Consider the following 17,458-nt stretch of genomic DNA (forward strand, 5'->3'; position numbering starts at 1 on the left):
TAACATGGTGCTCTGAAAGAATACAACAGGAAGACCTAATTATTTATACTGCAGAGTCTGGGAGACTTCCCACTGCTCTCCCCCCCCCGCCCCCCAACCCAATTCCAGCCTGATTTGTGGTCCCTGATACATCTCTGTGGAGACCTAAGATTTCACGGATCAGGACTGAAGTTCAAAGAGGAGATGTGACTTACCCAGAAAGGTCGCTTAGCTCTAGTTAGAGCAGAAGCAGAGGACAATAACCTCCTGACTTTCTGGCTAGGGCTTTTGTATAAATGCCATCTTAAACTTTAAAAAAAGGTGTTTTTTTTTTTTTAATGTTTTACTTATTTTTGAGAGAGAGAGAGAGAGGGTGAGTGGGACAGACATGGAGAGAGAGAGAGGGAGACAAAGATTCCGAAGCAGGCTCCAGGCTCTGAGCTGTCAGCACAGAGCCTGACTTGGGGCTCGAACTCACGAACCACAAGATCATGACCTGAGCCGAAGTCCAGTGCTTAACCTCCTGAGCCACCCAGGTGCCGCTATAAATGCCCTTACTGCAGACCCATGCTCCACTACCAAAGTTCAGAGTGACATCACCCTTCACAACTCACAAGCTCCCAGGAGACTGGCACTTTGACCTAGTCTATACCATGCCATAATCAGCACACTGCATAGAACAGACAAACCAAGATTTTGACAAACGCTTGCCAATGAAGCTAGGTATTTTCTAGAAAATAGTTTGTCTCATCTTCCTTGAGTGGTTCATCAGTTATTGTACTGAAGAATAAGCTGGACTTCCCTAAGCTGAGGGCACATTTTTATTTAGAGCTTAAAATACTTTGTAGTATAGCCTCAATTCTTTCTTTGTAAATGGGCAACTTTTCTTTGGCAGTGAAGTGTGACCTCACTTCTCTTGATAAATTGTTTCTATCTGTTAATGTAATGCTTAGCACACACGTCATCGGAAGGAGAAATGGTTGATTAGAATAGAAGAGACACAACCCCATTTATTTAGATTTGTCACACTTTCTGGGTTTTATGCACCCATTGCTCGTGGATGTGTCCCCATTTAACACCTTGGGCAGTGGGATTAGATAGGGGTGATGGATGCCATTTCTCATTAAAATTAAGAGTTCCTTGACTCATTATGCTTTTCTCCACTTAACTTTATTTTTCTTTTCCTTGGGGATGAGTGGAGTGATAGAATTGGAGACTTTTTAATATTATTTCCATATCCACATTTAGCTATTTACAACTATGTGACTTGAAGTGATGGAACAGTCAAGACTGGTTTTAAAATGGGGAAAAATTTTAATAGAACTCTCCTTTAAAGAAACATTCCAAACTGTAGGAAATGCTCTAAATACAGAGATGTTCGTGGCAGCAGCACTTCTAATAGTGAAGCAACTGGAAGAAACTTGAACAGCCAAGGATAAAAAAAACCAAAAAATACACACTGATGACTTCCGTGCCATATGAGTGGATTAAAACAATGCTTCAGAACAAAAGTCATAACATGGGGATGTGAAGTAGAAGAGAAGAAGGCCAGTACAGCATAGTTGTCATTAACAGTAGAGGTGGGGACCGGCACCTGGATGGCTCAGTCGGTTAAGCGTCCAACTTCGGCTCAGGTCATGATCTCACAGCTTGTGAGTTCAAGCCCCATGTTGGGCTCTGCACTGACAGCTGGGAGCCTGGAGGTGCCTCGGATTCTGTGTCTCCCTCTCTCTCTCTGCCCCTCCCCCCGCTCATGCTCTATCTCTCTCTCCTTCAAAAATCAATAAACATTAAGAAAAAAAATTTTAAGAGTAGAGGCGGGGTGCCTGGGTGGCTCAGTAGGTTAAGCGTCCAACTACGGCTCAGGTCATGATCTCGTGGCTCACGAGTTCGAGCCCCTAGTTGGGCTCTGTGCTGACAGCTTGGAGCCTGGAGCCTGTTTTGGATTCTTTGTCTTCCCTCTCTGTCTGTATCTCCCTCAAAAATAAATAAACATTAAAAAAAAAAAAAGAGTAGAGGCTCTGGGATGAAAAACTGGACTCTTGCAAGGCTGTAGAACCTCAGCACGTTCCTCTGTTTGCTTTAGGGTTCCTCATTCATGAGGAGAGAATAATGATTGTACCTATTCCATAAGGCTGTGTGAGGGATAGAAGAAGCAACGTTTCTAAAGCCTTGACTCCACACCTGGCATGTGCTATGGGCTTGACAAATGTTCACTATTGTTGTTAAATTTATGATCTCAACTTATGATGGGGTCCAAAATTACCAAAAATTCCTCCAAGGAGTAGATTTCTTTGGGCTGTAGGACTGAGGGTAACTGATTTGTTTCTTTGTTTACATTCTGTTCTTTGCAGCGTTCTATAATTATGACACTGTTTTTTCCATTTGTCCCCAACCCTCTTTTCACCAGAAAAAAAAAAAACTTTGACCTTTACTGACCTGCTCTGTGTCTCCAGGAGCCTGATGCTTACACACAGCGTCCCTTCAGGTGGCAGCTCCTGGTGGTGTCCCCGTCCCAGCACTCCCCCATCTCCCTCCGAGTGTAGGGGTGATGAAGGCTTCCCCATCCAGCTAGTCCTGGGTGCCTTGCTATCCCTTGTCCATTCACGAACACTGCCCACTTCTCTGTAAATAATCCCTTCATTAAAATTACTTCAGACTTCAAGCTGACTGTACTTCTGTTTCTGCTGGGACTCTGGCTGATAGAAGGGGCATACATTATTTTTTATAATTGGAAAAATTTTATTTGAGAAGCGCAAAGGACCACCCCTGCCTCCCACCTCCCAAAAGGAAGCACTCCTCACGGCGTGGAGAGGCCCCTCAGCTTCCAGACTTGAGGGTGATTATTTTTGTTTCATTTTTGAGCCCTCACATGCAATTAGGCTTCAGGCTAGAACACCTATTTCTTAGAAAAACACACTTTCTCCCGGAGAGAAATTCTAGAAAGCAGTCGCGGACTATTGACAAACTATAATGCTGCAAAGGGATCTGGCCAAAAAGGGATCAAGAGAAAATCTCCAAGGGGACAAGGTGGCCCGGAAGCGGCTCATCACCTGCAGTGCCAGCTGTGTGCCCAGTGGGGCCATGGTGGACAGAGCTGTGCCTTGAGTGGAGACCTGCCTCTGTGGCCACTGGAAACTCACCAGCCCCTGTGGCGTCTGGGCTCAGCAACGGCCAGGCTCTCAGGGGGTAAGTGATACAGTTTGTTCAGTCCGGGGGTGGTGATGGGGCTGGTTGGGGGGGCTGAGGGGGGAGGCTTGGCACGTCACCGAGCACTGCTCCGCCGTTAAATCTCCACTGGCAGGCTGACTTTTCCCCAGGAGGAAGCATGGGGAGGAATCTCACAGTTGCATGGCAATAAAGAGCTGCCTGGTGGGCCTCCCTCTCGGCCAAGAGGCTTCATGGCTCCAAAGTTCTGGAGGGGTGTGTGAGGGGGAGGAGGAGAAATAAGCCACTCGACTCAGTACTGATGCGATCACCTTTGCGGAGACTTTCCGGTGGCAACCGTGTTGAAGACAGCGAGCTTGGGGGAGACAGCAGGGTGCAGGAGGATGAAACTGAAGGTGGTGGGGGGAGGGGAGGGAAATGGGGGTGGGGGGAGAGGAGAGGGAGGTGGAGGTGGGTGGTGTCCAAGAAGAACTGTGGAGTTGTGAAGGAAAGCGGTGAGCGGTGAGGCTCAGTAAAAGACAGTGTTGGACAAAGCCAGTTAAAAACTCCAGCCTCAGTGGGCCTTACTCTCTTTATGCTGCAAAGTGAATTCTTATATTGGTGAGCCTTCTTTCCCCACATAAGCTCTCCAAATCCTACAAAGAGGGGGTCTGCAATTATCATGTTCATTGTGACTCACAATGAATTCACTGAATAGCTAACTATGTAATATATATGTTAAGCCCTGTGCCAAGTTCTAGGAATACAGAGATGAACAAGACATCGCTGTTTACATAAGGCTTCCAGTCTGATGGGAGAGACCCATGTTGAAGACATGACCACACATGCACAGCCTGGTTGCACATTAGAATGACCTAGCAACTCTTGAAGGGTATCTGTGCTCGGGTCTCTGCCCTGCAAAGACTCAGATTTGATTGGTCTTGGAAGAGGCCCTGGCATGGACCCGAAGGTGATTCTAATGGGCAGCTTTGTTGGAGAATTCCTGTTCTAAATATACTCAGGGTTCCCATGAACTTCCAATGACGGTCAAATGAAATTTGGCCAATAATTTACTGGATGTATTAGATACTAGAGACTCTAAAAAGTTCTATAATAAAGAATCCTATTTAAACTTAAAAATATACTGCAAAAATAAATAGATGTTTGTGATTTGTGAACATTATTTTGAAAGGCATGATAGAACTCATTAGGCATGATTTATATGAAATACTTAGAAATGCCTCTCTGAAGAAATGACCTTAAATTTTTTTTTAACATTTATTTATTTTTAAGAGACAAAGACAGAGCATTAGTGGGGAAGGGGCAGAGAGAGAGAGGGAGACACAGAATCCAAGGCAGGCTCCAGGCTCTGAGCTGTCAGCACAGAGCCCGATGTGGGGCTCGAACTCACAGGTGGCAAGATCATGACCTGAGCCGAAGTCACGTGCTCAACTGACTGAGCCACCCAGGCACCCCAAGAAATGACTTTTAATAGAGATCTGAACAATCAATGGTCAGGGAATGGGGGGAACAGTTCCAGGCAGAGGGATCATCATGTGCAAAGGTCCTGTGGTAGGGGAAAACTGCTTTAAGAACAGAAAGGTTGTCAATGCTACCGTACTGTAGGAGGTGAGGGGAAAAAAAGACACGATTTGTGCCTTCAAGGAACTCATCATACCTTAGTAAAAAACTCAAATATTCCAAAAACTTCTATTACTCTATGGATCTATGATTTTCCAAATAAAACAGGAAGAAGAAGAAATCAGTGTCAAGAATAATCCTTCACCAGCTGATATAAAAACCCATTTCATGTTTGTCCCTAGGTAACTTACATAATTTTTGGAAACAGCAGATATGCTTTCATAATGTTGGCTTAGGGTAATATTAGTATTAGGTCATGTTTACTAAGCATAGTCTGGGTAACAGGGAGAAGTGACCTGGAGATTGAATCAAAATGCCAAATGGCACCTATGCCTGCCTAACATTTTTCTCTTCAAATCCTTCAGAAGGGAAACAAGGTACAGTATTTAAAAATATATCCATTAGCTAGAAAACAAAGTGAGCCTACATGCCCATTTTCCACCTCCTTGTTTCCTCCTTGGTCCTTAGCAGCCACTAACCTGTTCTATATTTCTATAGTTTTGTTATTTCAAGAGTGTTCTATACATGGAACAACATACTATGTAGCCTTTATTCACTGGCATTTTCACTCAACATAATCCTCTAGAGATTCATCCAGGCCGTTGTGTGTCCTGATACTCTGTTCCTTTTCATTGCTGAATATTATTCCATGGTACAGACATACCACATTTAGTTTAACCATTCACCAAATTGGATTGCTTCCAGTTTTTGATTATTACAGATAAAGCTACTATAAACAGTTGTGAACAGGTTTTTATATGAACACAAGTTTTCATTTTTCTGGAATAAATGCCTACCAGTTTGTGGGATGTATGGTACTTGCATGCTTCTTTTTTTCAAAAAGATTGTCGAAGTGCTTTTCAGAGTGCCTGTATCATTTTACATTCCCACCAGCAATGGATGAGTGATCCCGTGTCTCTGCATCCTTGCCATGTGGTGTTGTCAACTATTTTCAAATTTTTTTGCTGCTCTGATTGGCATATGGCAATATTTCATGGTGGTTTTGATTTGTGTGTCCTTAATGCAAACGCAGTGAGTTATTATTATAAAGTGGAACTTGAGTGGACGGCACTTGAGGAGGGAAAATAGGTGCTACTCTTCGGAAGATAGGTCCTACACTCTGAAAGGATCATTTGAAACAAATTTTGAATATGATAATGGCAAGTAGGGTAGGAAAGAGAAAAGAGGCTATTAGAGATTTGAGGACAATACATAGGTAAGGAAATCATAGTACACTATCTGACTTTGCAATGTCAAAACTTACACATTCAGTGTACACTGCACATAGTGACTTCCTTCCAAAAAAACAGGATGGAAGAAGTAACTTTACAGTGGAGAAACCAGACAGACACATCTCAGCCAGGCGATCAAGGCCAACATCAATAGTGATGAGTCCTGTTGGGAGCATGTACTCTTGATATGATGGGTTGAAAATGGCTAGCTAAAACTTTATCTCTGTGGTCTTCTGCCCCCAAACCCATATCCCTAGTCTAATCATGAAGAAAGATATCAGTCATGTCCAATAGAGGCACATTCTACAAAATACCTGACCAGTCTTCCTCAAAATTATCAAGATCATCAAAAACGAGGACAGTCTGAGAAACTGTCGGCCAAAGGAGCCCAAGGTGGTATGATGTGTAAATGTCATGTAAGGTCTTAGATGGGGTCCTGGGACCAAAAAGAGACATCAGGTGAAAACTAAGGTTACTGAAAGGGAGTAAGGACTTTAGTTAAAAACAACAACCAAAACAAAAAACAAAAAAACGAACCAAAAGTGTGCACACTCATAATAGTATAAACATTGTTGACTTAACTAAAAATAGAAATATAATTACGTTGAGAGAATCAGGGACTGTAGATGAGGGTGGTATTATGAGAGAGTTAAATTCTTTTCTGTTATAGTTATAATTGCACATATAAGACCTGCAATTGATGTATCAAGTAAGAGCCATAGAAGCATATTAATTAAAGTAGACAGGTAATTATGAGAACTAGAGGAATTAAAGCTGGCTGGCTCTGAAGAGTAGGATAGGAATAATGGGGCAAATAACTTTTTTTCTGTATTATAAACCCTTCAGTGCAAATTTGTTTTTTAATCCCATTCTTAGATCACTTTAGACAAAAATAAAAAGTATACATAAAAAGAGACAGACCTTCCGTTCGAGTAAATAAATATAACTATATACGCTTTATGAGAGATAAATGTATCTGAAATGTCATGGGAAGGATGCACATAAAAAGATGGAAAGACAGCAGGCAAATGGGAAGAGAGAAACCACAGTTAATCACAAACAAAATAGTTGAAGCAAACAGCGTTAAGCAAGACAAATAAAGCAGCTTCTCAGAGATCAAAGATCAAAGGGACAAACACTTTGGAAAAAGACAGGGATTTAAACAACATCTACACATTCACACTATATACCCAATGGAGTTCACACATTCTTTTCAAACACCAAATCCAGTGCTTATGTACGGATTGATTGGCTAGCTACAAATAAGAGTTTTAGAATATCTCAACAGTATACAGAGCACATTAAAATTTTTTCTTAAAATAATAAAATTAGAAATTAATAATAAAAATATAGCAAAATATATGGTCATTTAGAAGCTTAAAATGGCTTGCCTAAAAACTCTGCTTAAAGTGGGAATTACAAATTGTTTAGAAATAAATGATTATAGCACCTTGCTTTAAACTTTCTGGATATGAACAAGATAGGGGAACATTTATAGCCTTAAATACATGGATTGGAAAACAAGAAAAATAAAGGAACAAGTAAATGAACTTTTCAAATTAAAAAAAAAAAACAGGAAAGAAAGAATAAAGTAAACAAACAGAAAGCATCAGGAACTGGCAAAGCTAAAGCCAGAAATTAATGAATTAGAAAATAAGCAAGAAATAGGTTTTATGAATTAAGAATGTTAATTCTTCAAACAAACCAATAAAATAACAAAAGTTCAACAATTGTAAAAGAAAGAGCACATATACATGACTTTTGAAATACTAAAGGGACCATAATCACAGAGGAGATTTAAAAATTATGTTCAATGCTATATCAATAATCATAATCCAAATTCCTTAATTTGGTAAAGGCTGTCTACCAGAAACCTCTCCTAGAGATCATACATAATGGTAAAATATTAGGCGTGCCTGGGTGGTTCTGTTGGTTAGTGTCTGACTCTTGATTTTGGCTCAGGTTATGATCTCATGGTTCGTGGGTTTGAGCCCTATGTCTGCATTGATGGTGTGGAGCCTTCTTGGGATTTTCTCTTCCTCCCTCTCTCTCTGCCCCTCCCCTCCCCTGCTCCTGCACTCTCTCTCTCTCAAAATAAATAAATAAACTTAAAAAGATGGTAAAATACTAGATGCGCATTGACAAAAGCAGGTAGGAGAGAACGATAGGTACTGTCCCACTTACTGCACACAATGTATTGGGGAATCAGAAATCACATTGATTCTCGTTAATGAAGTGAGATCCAGGAAAGAATGAAAAGTACTGGAAAGGACAAAATGATCCTTACTTGAAGATGATATAGCAAAAAAAGCATAAGATGCAAGACAATCTACTGAAGAAAAAAAGTTACTAACAGAGCTCAGCAAAGCAACCAACTAAAGATTTCTTTTGAACTAGCACTAGCTCTTCTATTGTCCTACAATAGCCAATTAGAGAATATCTTGAAAAGAGAGTTGATTCATAATAGTCATGAAACCTGTAAAATATATGCGGCATGAAACTTAATGGGAAATGTAGAAGGCCCATATAAAGAAAATTATTAAACCTTCCTGAATACGTAAAATTCAACTTGATTAGGAAGACATGTCATGGATGGAAAGGCTTTCTGCAAATTAACTTAGGAATATGATGCTACTCCAATAAGATTTTTTCACTTAAACTTGACAAGCCAATTCTAAAATTCGTTTGGAAGGGAACATGTGTGCAACTAACTGAGACATTTTGAAAAAGATTACCCTGGGGAGGGACTCGCCCTACCAGATGTTAAAATATACTGTAAAGTTCCTATATGGTGTGAAAATTAATAAAAGGAAATGCCGTTTAAAGTGGATTGGGGAGGCCAGAAGGGGGAGCTCTCACACCCTACCACTCATTGTCAATTACAAACCCAACAGGAAGTCTCTCCTACTTCAGCTACTGCTTTACTACCCCAGCAGGAGGAAGAAAGGTTTTTCTCTTGCCCCAGCAACAGCTCAGCCAATGAGAGACCTCACAACTCAGCCAATGAAAAGCCGCTATACTTCAAACTCCCAGTTTACTCCAGTGGATTTTTGGTTTATAACAGCTCCTCTCAGCTTCCCTCACTTTCCTCTTTGAAGAGTGTTCCTCTGCTTTGCTCTTTGGACTTGTTGTAGCTTGCTTATCCCGAGTTGCAACCCTCTACTTTCGCTAAATGAACCCAGTTTTGCTGGTGAAGTAACTGGCAGTTTTATTTTTAAGGTTAACAATGGGTGTAGATAAAAACAAACAAACAAACAAACAATGGGCATAGATAGGTGAGTGAGACTATAACATCATATAATAGAAAAAAAATGGACACAACCTATGGCTATCAGTGGAAGAGTAATTAGATAAATTATAGCACTTCTAGCCAGGGAATAGGAATACTATTCAATTGTTAAAAAGAATGAAGGGGCGCCTGGGTGGCTCAGTCCGTTAAGTGTCCGACTTTGGCTCAGGTCATGATCTTGCAGTCTGTGAGTTTGAACCCCATGTCAGGCTCTGTACGGACAGCTTAGAGCCTGGAGCCTGCTTGGGATTCTGTGTCTCCCTCTCTCTCTGTCCCTACCCCACTCATGCTTTGCCTCTCTCTGTCTCTGAAAGATGAATAAACCTTGAAAAAAAAATTTGTTTTTAAAAGAATGAAGATCCAAACACACTGACATAGAAAGATAGATTGATATGTATGCTACATTGTTGAATTAAAAATAAATGTAGTTGTAAGATTACACGGTGTGATAATTTTATATTAGAGCACACAAACAAAACCATACATCTGTGTGCTTATACATGCATGTACATACATCAAGAAAAGATTTATAAGGACATACACTGGACTCGTAACAGAGATTAATTTAGTGATGGGGTGTCACATTGGAGGAAAGAATAAATTGTTTTACTTTGTCTTTTATATAACCTGTACTTCCTTGTTTGCAGGTTAAAAACCTAAGTGAGGAAAATGCAAAAAGACTATGTTTTACAACATATATTATTATAGTGTTGCTGTTCCCTCCCTCTCATTGGACCTGTTGTTTTTCCTCCTCATACATTTAGCTGCTGAACTTATTTCCACATTTTCACTTGCATGCAAAAAATGTTAATCCGCTGAGTTTCATGTCCTTCAGACGTAACATCTTCAGCCTCTCCTAGGTGCTCTCATCTGCAAACCTCTGGCCTCACCCCTGCCCAAACGGGCTAACTAAAATGATAAATCCTTTTGTTTTGTGGAATTTAATCCCTTCAATCTAGTAATGAGGGTAGCCTCCTCATATTATGATCAGATTAATTCTTCAATTAATTAAACATGGACAATAATTCTAGTCCTTAGAGCAATGAATTTTGTTGGTAGGCAAAATATCTTTCTAATTATAAGGTGGAGGGAAAAAATAATAGAAGGGGTAAAAATAATATAAATACCAAGCAATGTGCACCTAAGTCCCAGGAGGTCAGGTTTTTCTTAAGTCTTGTGAAGAGATGGCCCCAATGATCAAATCATGGTCAAGTTCACACTATTATTATAAATTATCAACCCCTAGGGTTTTCATGTACAAATGGTGGACTCTCTTTCCTAGAAGCTACAGTGCTCCCAGACATCTCTCTGGAATTCTCTAACTTCCTTTCTTTCTGGCAAAGAAGTTGGAGGTAGTGGTTGGCAGAAACACCGGCCTGGGCTTTGCTGGAGTGGATATCATATCAGGTCCTGGCAATCTCTGCAAGGAGAAATTTTTTTTCATTTAATTTAATTTAATTTTTTTTTTTTTTTTTGTAGAAAATGTCATCAAAGGCAGAGCAGTTAAATGGTTTGCTATTACAAGCCTTTGTAGGAAGGAATTAGGGTGGTGGTTTCTAATCTGCTGGATGACACGGTGAGAAAAGATGGGGAAGGGCCCCAACCAAACCAGTGTCCTGCCCACACCCACTGGAACAGCTACTGTAGCGTCTCATCATTGGCAAACCCCAGAGGGTGCCATGTCAGGCCCTGCTCTAAAAAACACACAACAACAACAACAACAACAACAACAACAAACATAGAAAAGAATTCATCCTATGGATGGAAAACAGATGCTGCACTGCACCTGTTAGAGGTTACCTTCCTTTCCATTCCTAACCCAGCAAAGAGCAGCAAAATCACTTTTGCAAATGTTCTCTGCAGAGAAAGGACACATCCTGTGCAAATGAGAGCTTCAGACAGGTTACCCAACACAGCGAGGAGAAAATGTGAAATGAGGTCCTGGCAATTGTCCAAAGCATCAGAGCATTTGAAATAACTCTAGTCTGGCTCTGTAAACCATGAAAATTGGTGAGATGGGACCAAAAGATGCAAGAGCTCTTTGAATCCAAGAAGGAAACACCTAGAAACAGACAAGTCGTTCCCTTAGCCTCATTTTCCTGCATTTAGGGGAGAGGCAGGCGGAAAACTCCAGTGGGTCTTACTCAGAACTGTTTCCATGGTTTTAAACTGAAATTGATGCCTTTAATGTCCAAGTTGTGATGACAATCGGCCTGGTTGCATGGCCCCTTTCATCGCCAGGGCCTGCACGGGACTTGTAAAGAGATGCTCTTAAAAAGATTTCTGGATGTCAACAAACTCTTAAAAAAAAAAAAACAACAACCCCAAATATGTTGATGAGTTGAGCATATGCAAGTGAGGAACCAAAGGATTCATATTTTCTTTCAAACACAGGCTCAAGTATGAAGGGGAGGACATCCGGTTGTCAAAATAGGCTTGAGGTTTTGTGAACCCAGAAATTCTAGAGAGCAGGGTGAGATTTGTTCCAAACCCTAAATACTGCAGGGTTAAGTCTTCCCTCTAAACAATTAGATAACTGACATCTCATTCCGTGGATTTCTCCCTTGTTTCTTCTTTTCTAAAGCAAACAAAATAACTCGCCTTGTTTCAGGGTAATTTTGCTAATATTTCCATAATTAAATAATTACTTCAACTCCTGAATTAAAACCTGTCCTGTCTCCGGGTACAGGAGGCTGCCAGCTGTTTTAAATAACCCTTGAGAGTGGTCAGGTTAAGGACTCAATTTATGACCTTATAAATTAACACAAGGAAACCTACTCCATAATGCAACAGACAATTCTATTTATAATGCTTAATTAATCCCCTCCAGTCACCAGCAGAACCCACTTGTGGCTTTCATTTCAACCTCACCCAAACGCAAGTCTCCTGAGATGAGACGTGTTAATATGTGAATGCCGATAGAGTTTGCAGGCCTCATGGGCGAGTATTAAATAGCGGACGGTCTGGATGAATCAGCTTCCGATTGTTCACTAATCAAATGTAAGAAGAAAATGGCAAGTTTGGCAGCACTGACAAAACCCTTCATCAAAAAACCTGAGCTGGAGCGAGGTAGAAAGAGAGGAAAATGCCCAAGTCTGACACTGCCCGCAAACACTAGCTCTAGACTTCAGGAAATCTCCGCGGAGCAGAGACCCCGACAAAGTGTCAGAATTGTATCAAAGGATGGCTGTAGGAGGCTGTCCTGGGTGGCTTCATTTGTCTGGTGTCACCCGTACCCCGAGGCTGCTCTCTTTTTGATAAGAAAACTCAAAGTGGTAACCAATTCTATGCTGCCTTACCTAAGGTATTACAGAGTGGAGTCATCTGGAAAATCCCAAGTATCTCAGAAGGCTACAGGGTGTGGGCAGAGTCATTTCTGCAGACAAAGAAGATTCTCCTGGGACTAGGCCCTGGGCGGGAGAAAGGAATCACTGCTGGGACAGGAATTCTGCCTCGTGGGCTGGCGTCTTGGAATATGCACGGACGGCTTTATCAGGTTTTAGGACTGTGCAGGGTATAATCAGGAAAATGACTTTCTCCCTTTTTTGTCCACCGTGTTCAAGAATCAACATAACGTGATATGTGCAGCTCTACTGGAGTCTTTAGCCAAGCTCCTTAACCTCGCCGCCTCGGGTTCCTCATCCACAAAGCAGAAGTGCTAACAGTGCCCATCTCCAGGGTTCTTGTGAGATTACACAGAGCTAATACACACGGAGGTTTTAAACAGTGCCTGGCATACAGTAGGCGCTCCGCAGCCTCGACTGTTCTTATCGCAGCCTCACTCTGCTGCTTTCTCCTCTGGATTCCCTGTCTTCCCTCCAGGTGCTGCTGTAGCAGCTACGTCTGGCTGCCAGCAGCTCTCTCGAATAGCTTCCTAACTCACTTCCTCATTCCAGGTCCACACCTCTTCCAATGCGTCAGACACAGTACTGCCACCTAAGTCTTTCATAGTCTACCTCCCATCCTGTCCCCCTCTTATTCAGGGGTCTGCAGAGTTCATCATCTAATGTCGAAACTCCTTAATCTTGAATTCAAGTGTCATTGTACCCCTGCCTCCTGCCCTAGTTTCTCTCTCTGCTCTTACATTTCACGGGGCCTTCTTGTGAGCCCTCACCTCCCCTGGAGCTCTGATCTGTTCCCCTGCTCTCCTCTGCCTGTTCTAGCATGTTCTTGCTCTTCAACTGTGCTCCCAGGTTTCTCCACTTGGAGGCTACCTCCCCCTCCCACCAGCACCTTCTTTTTTTAAAACATTTTTAAAAATGTATTTACTTACTTTGAGAGAGAGAGAGAGAGAGAGCTGGGGAGGTGCAGAGAGAGAGAGAGAGAGAGAAAGACTCAGAGAGAGAGAGAATCTCAAGCATGCTCCACACTGCCAGCATGGAGCCCGATGTGGGGCTCGAACTCACGAACTGCAAGATCATGACCTGAGTCAAAACGTGGAGTTGGACGCCTAACTGACTGAGCCACACAGATGCCCCTCCCCCAGCATCTTCTGGTCCAAATCCTAGACATCCTTGAAAACCAAATGCCACCTCGACCTTGGAACTTTTCTGATCCTATCATGTTACTTTCCTCTTTCTTTTCTGACTCCCAACATCTTTATCTGTTTTTCTTTTAAATCCTCAACCCTAGTTACCTGCTATTACAGATATCAATGCATATGCCTCTTAGTATGTTCCATTTCCCACCCTCTGAGCTCCTTGGATTGAGACTGATTCTTCAGTGTGTCTTACTCAGTCTTGTCTCCATCGCTATGCTATGCACAAAACAGGCCCTCTGCAAACAAGAATGGAATTATTAATATTTTGGACAGGTTTGGAATAGTGACAGCCTGATCCTGCAGTTCATGCTTCCTGTGACTTATTCTCAGTAACCCCTTGCTCTGTACGGGAGTGCCTATGCAAATATGTCAACTCAAAAAGTAAATGGGATTAAAAAATCCTATCAGCAGCAGAAAAAAAACAATGGATTGTTTTTTAAGAAGAAGCAATGGGGAAAAAAAAAAGAAATCTGGAGTCCAGTACCTTTATATCTGGTCACTACAGCTGCGTTGACACTAAGAGGCTCTTGAAAGCTGACAGTGAGTGATGTGCTGCTGGTCACCATAAGAGAGGCCTTGGTTGGCACCTCGGGGGCTCCTGGGACAGAAGGAAAAACATAAGGATCTTAACATCGCAAATCCTTTTCAAACAACATTCCCGCCTCTTCAAAGGATACCCTGAAACACACACTATGGAAACATTTGTTTGTAGAGCCTAATAGCTTTTGCTTTTGAACATTTTCATTAGAAGTCTCAATGGCCTTTATTTGTTGCTATTGTGATCTTATTTGAGCATTAGAACATCTTCTGAAGGGGTAAATAATACCAGTTAAGCCTTCCCAAAGTATCCTGGAAACACAACAGGAGATTGACCTGGACCAGTGGAGAGGAGGCCAGAAAGTGTTAGCAGGAACTGTTGATAGAGACTGGTACATTTCATGAAGTATTTTCATGTAAATCATTGAACTGGAGCCTTTTTGCAACCCTGTTGGGTAGAAAGGGCAAGTAACAGCGTGTGCACGTTTAGGAGGAAGAAACCACGTCTGAAGAGACCACACTAACTTGTTCAAGGACGCAGTGAAGACAAAGTGCCCCGTCAAAGACGCAGTGCCCCGTTCTGGGCTCCTCCCTGTGTGGAATGCTCAGGGCCTGGCTCTCATGCTGCCTCCTATTACATCAAGTAACATTTTCTGAGAAAGAATTCATGGACGAATGTCATGCCCATTAACCTCGGGTTTTAAAGGACTCCTGATAGTTTTAGGTGTTCCTTAACACCCAGAAGGTGTTTTGTGATTTAGAAAATTACCCCCCAAATGGCTGTAAGTCTAAAACTATAATTACTTCTAGTATTAATCTGTGTCCTAAATGAGGCACAATAGCAAATGCATTTATTAAAACTATTGCTGAATGTCTTTTTTTTAATGCTAAAGTATTTATTTTACAATAAGATTCTGTAAAAAAATCTTTATTTAAGCAAGTTATTCTATTAGTTAAAACAAAGCAAAGGTAATAAGTTTGAAAGCAAATTAGTATGTATTTTTTATGAATGTCTTTTTTTTAATTAAACAAACACGTATCAGCATTGCTGAAGAGATTGTTAATATTGAAAACAAACTTCCATGAATGTTGCTTAAGCTATTTGCTTTAAGAGAAAGGATTAGGGTATGGTTCGATACTTAGCACTGCTTTAGAAAGCCAGATTTTCACTACTTTTTGTCTTTATCTATAGCACAAAGCAGAGGCAGATATTTCCAAACTAATGAACTGATCTTTCTCTTATATTCAAATTCTCCAGTCACTGTGTGTCTGGAGTGTCACAACAACCACACTTGTTGTTGTGGTTTAAATAAGATCTACTTTTAGAATAAGATTTTAGTATTTCCCAAGTGTTTGACTTTTATATATTTTTATAGTAGGGGCTGCTCTAAGCATTACCTTCCAGTGCTAATGAGTATTATCCAGAAACAATGCTTTTTCTTAAACTAACGGAAAGAATTGGTGATGAGAACAGAAGTACAGATAAAGCACAGTTCAGTGACTGACTGTCCTCTGTCGCCTGTAGTAACTGAAGATTGGTTTATATAAGCCCCCTATAAAAAAAAATGCAAGAGAGAGTTGAAAACAACTTAAACTTGGGTTGAAGGCAGAAACTGGACAAATAGGCAAACAAATATTTTCCACCTCCACATCCCAGAATATAGCCACTTAGGGTATCAAACCATCCAGGTTATTAGGCAGTAGGGCGTATCGGGTGGAAAGCTCTAGATGAGTGTGAGATGGTGGAGACAGGCCAGCAGCACCAAAGCCTCATGGCTGTGGTCAGAGAACCTATCGGGAGCCAGAAAATCAAGCGAGACAAAAGATCCTTTTACAGTCGCCCAGAGCCCTCGCTCCAAATAGGCTGACAACGGCCATCCATGACCCTGTAGCAGAACTGCCAAAAAAAAAAAAAAAAAAGTCAGTAAAAGAAGGCCTGGCTGTCTCCAACCAACCTGGTTTCTAGTTAAATGCAGAAGTCCTCTGCTTATACTCACTGGCGTGCTCGAAGCCCGTTCTCATGCGTCTGTAGAGCCGACACCTCCACTCCCAAGCTTTCAGCTGTTTCTCTTTCTCGGTGTTGTCCAGACTGGGTCCTTCGTTCTCCACCTGGGCGGACAGCTCGCTCACCCTCTGCTGGGCCTCCTGCACCAGCGTGGCAAGGTGCATCGCTCGGCTTTCCAGGCTGACAACTGGAGGGAAAGACATGGCTGACTCCTTTCTCCTTCTGGGGGAATGCCGCTTCATTGGCGGGGTAGTTAAGAGTCTACTGTGGACTTTAAAAAATGCCCGGGCTAAGTGGGATCCGTGTTCCTCATTACCCGACTGACTCCAGTATGTCGAAGTAGTGGTAAATCCATCCATTTAAGATATCTCATTGCTCTGTGGCCCTCTTGTCACAGGCACCCCAAGTAGCTGCCTAGCACGGTTCACTAGAACTCCACTATCAAGTACCCATGAGGACCACTTCTAACCCAGATCGCACACATTTGTTTCCATGATCTTTAGAAAGACAAACAGGGCCAAAAGCTCTGTAGGGCTAGGAAGGCCTTAGGAAAAGTCATCCACAAGGCAAGTTGCATACTGTTAAAGTTGGTTGGTCATTTTTTTCCCTTCCTTTTTTCTTTCTTTTTTTTTTTTTTTTTTTTTTTTTGGTAGCATTGGATTCGAATTTTCTGCTCTTATCACATTGTGCCAATCTCATAGACGTTTTTGTATACACGTCTCAGTGGTGTAATATTTACCTATTTATTTATTTAAAATATTTTTTAATGTTTATTTTTGAGAGAGAGAGAGAGAGACATATAGACGGAGTGTGAGTGGGCAAGGAACGGAGAAAGAGGGAGACCCAGAATCCGAAGCAGGCTCCAGGCTCCAAGCTGTCAGCACAGAGCTGGATGCAGGGCTTGAACTCAAGAACCGTGAGATCCTGACCTGAGCTGAAGTCGGACACTTAACCGACTGAGCCACCCAGACGCCCCACCAATTTATTTATTGCTAACGAAGTGCCCGCTGCCACGGTAGGGCTGCACATTCTGACACTGGGTGTCATTAGACAATGATCTTCTATCAATTCGATCTCTGATCATGATC

The 17,458-nt window shown here is 41.8% G+C and overlaps 1 protein-coding gene across 5 annotated transcripts in view; it reads right to left on the reverse strand.

Moving 5' to 3' along the window:
* ANKFN1 (ankyrin repeat and fibronectin type III domain containing 1) overlaps window positions 1-17,458 on the reverse strand; it is a 459,993-nt gene that overhangs the window by 106,977 nt on the left and 335,558 nt on the right. For all 5 annotated transcript variants that reach the window (XM_053211570.1, XM_053211568.1, XM_053211569.1 and 2 more), the window contains 2 exons: window positions 16,363-16,557; window positions 14,313-14,426 (listed from right to left, as the gene is read on the reverse strand). In XM_053211570.1, coding sequence (XP_053067545.1) covers window positions 14,313-14,426; window positions 16,363-16,557 — 309 coding nt within the window. The remainder of the gene's footprint in view (window positions 1-14,312; window positions 14,427-16,362; window positions 16,558-17,458) is intronic.

Source organism: Acinonyx jubatus, chromosome E1 (assembly GCF_027475565.1).
Source record: "Acinonyx jubatus isolate Ajub_Pintada_27869175 chromosome E1, VMU_Ajub_asm_v1.0, whole genome shotgun sequence".
Taxonomy (NCBI): Eukaryota; Metazoa; Chordata; class Mammalia; order Carnivora; family Felidae; genus Acinonyx; species Acinonyx jubatus.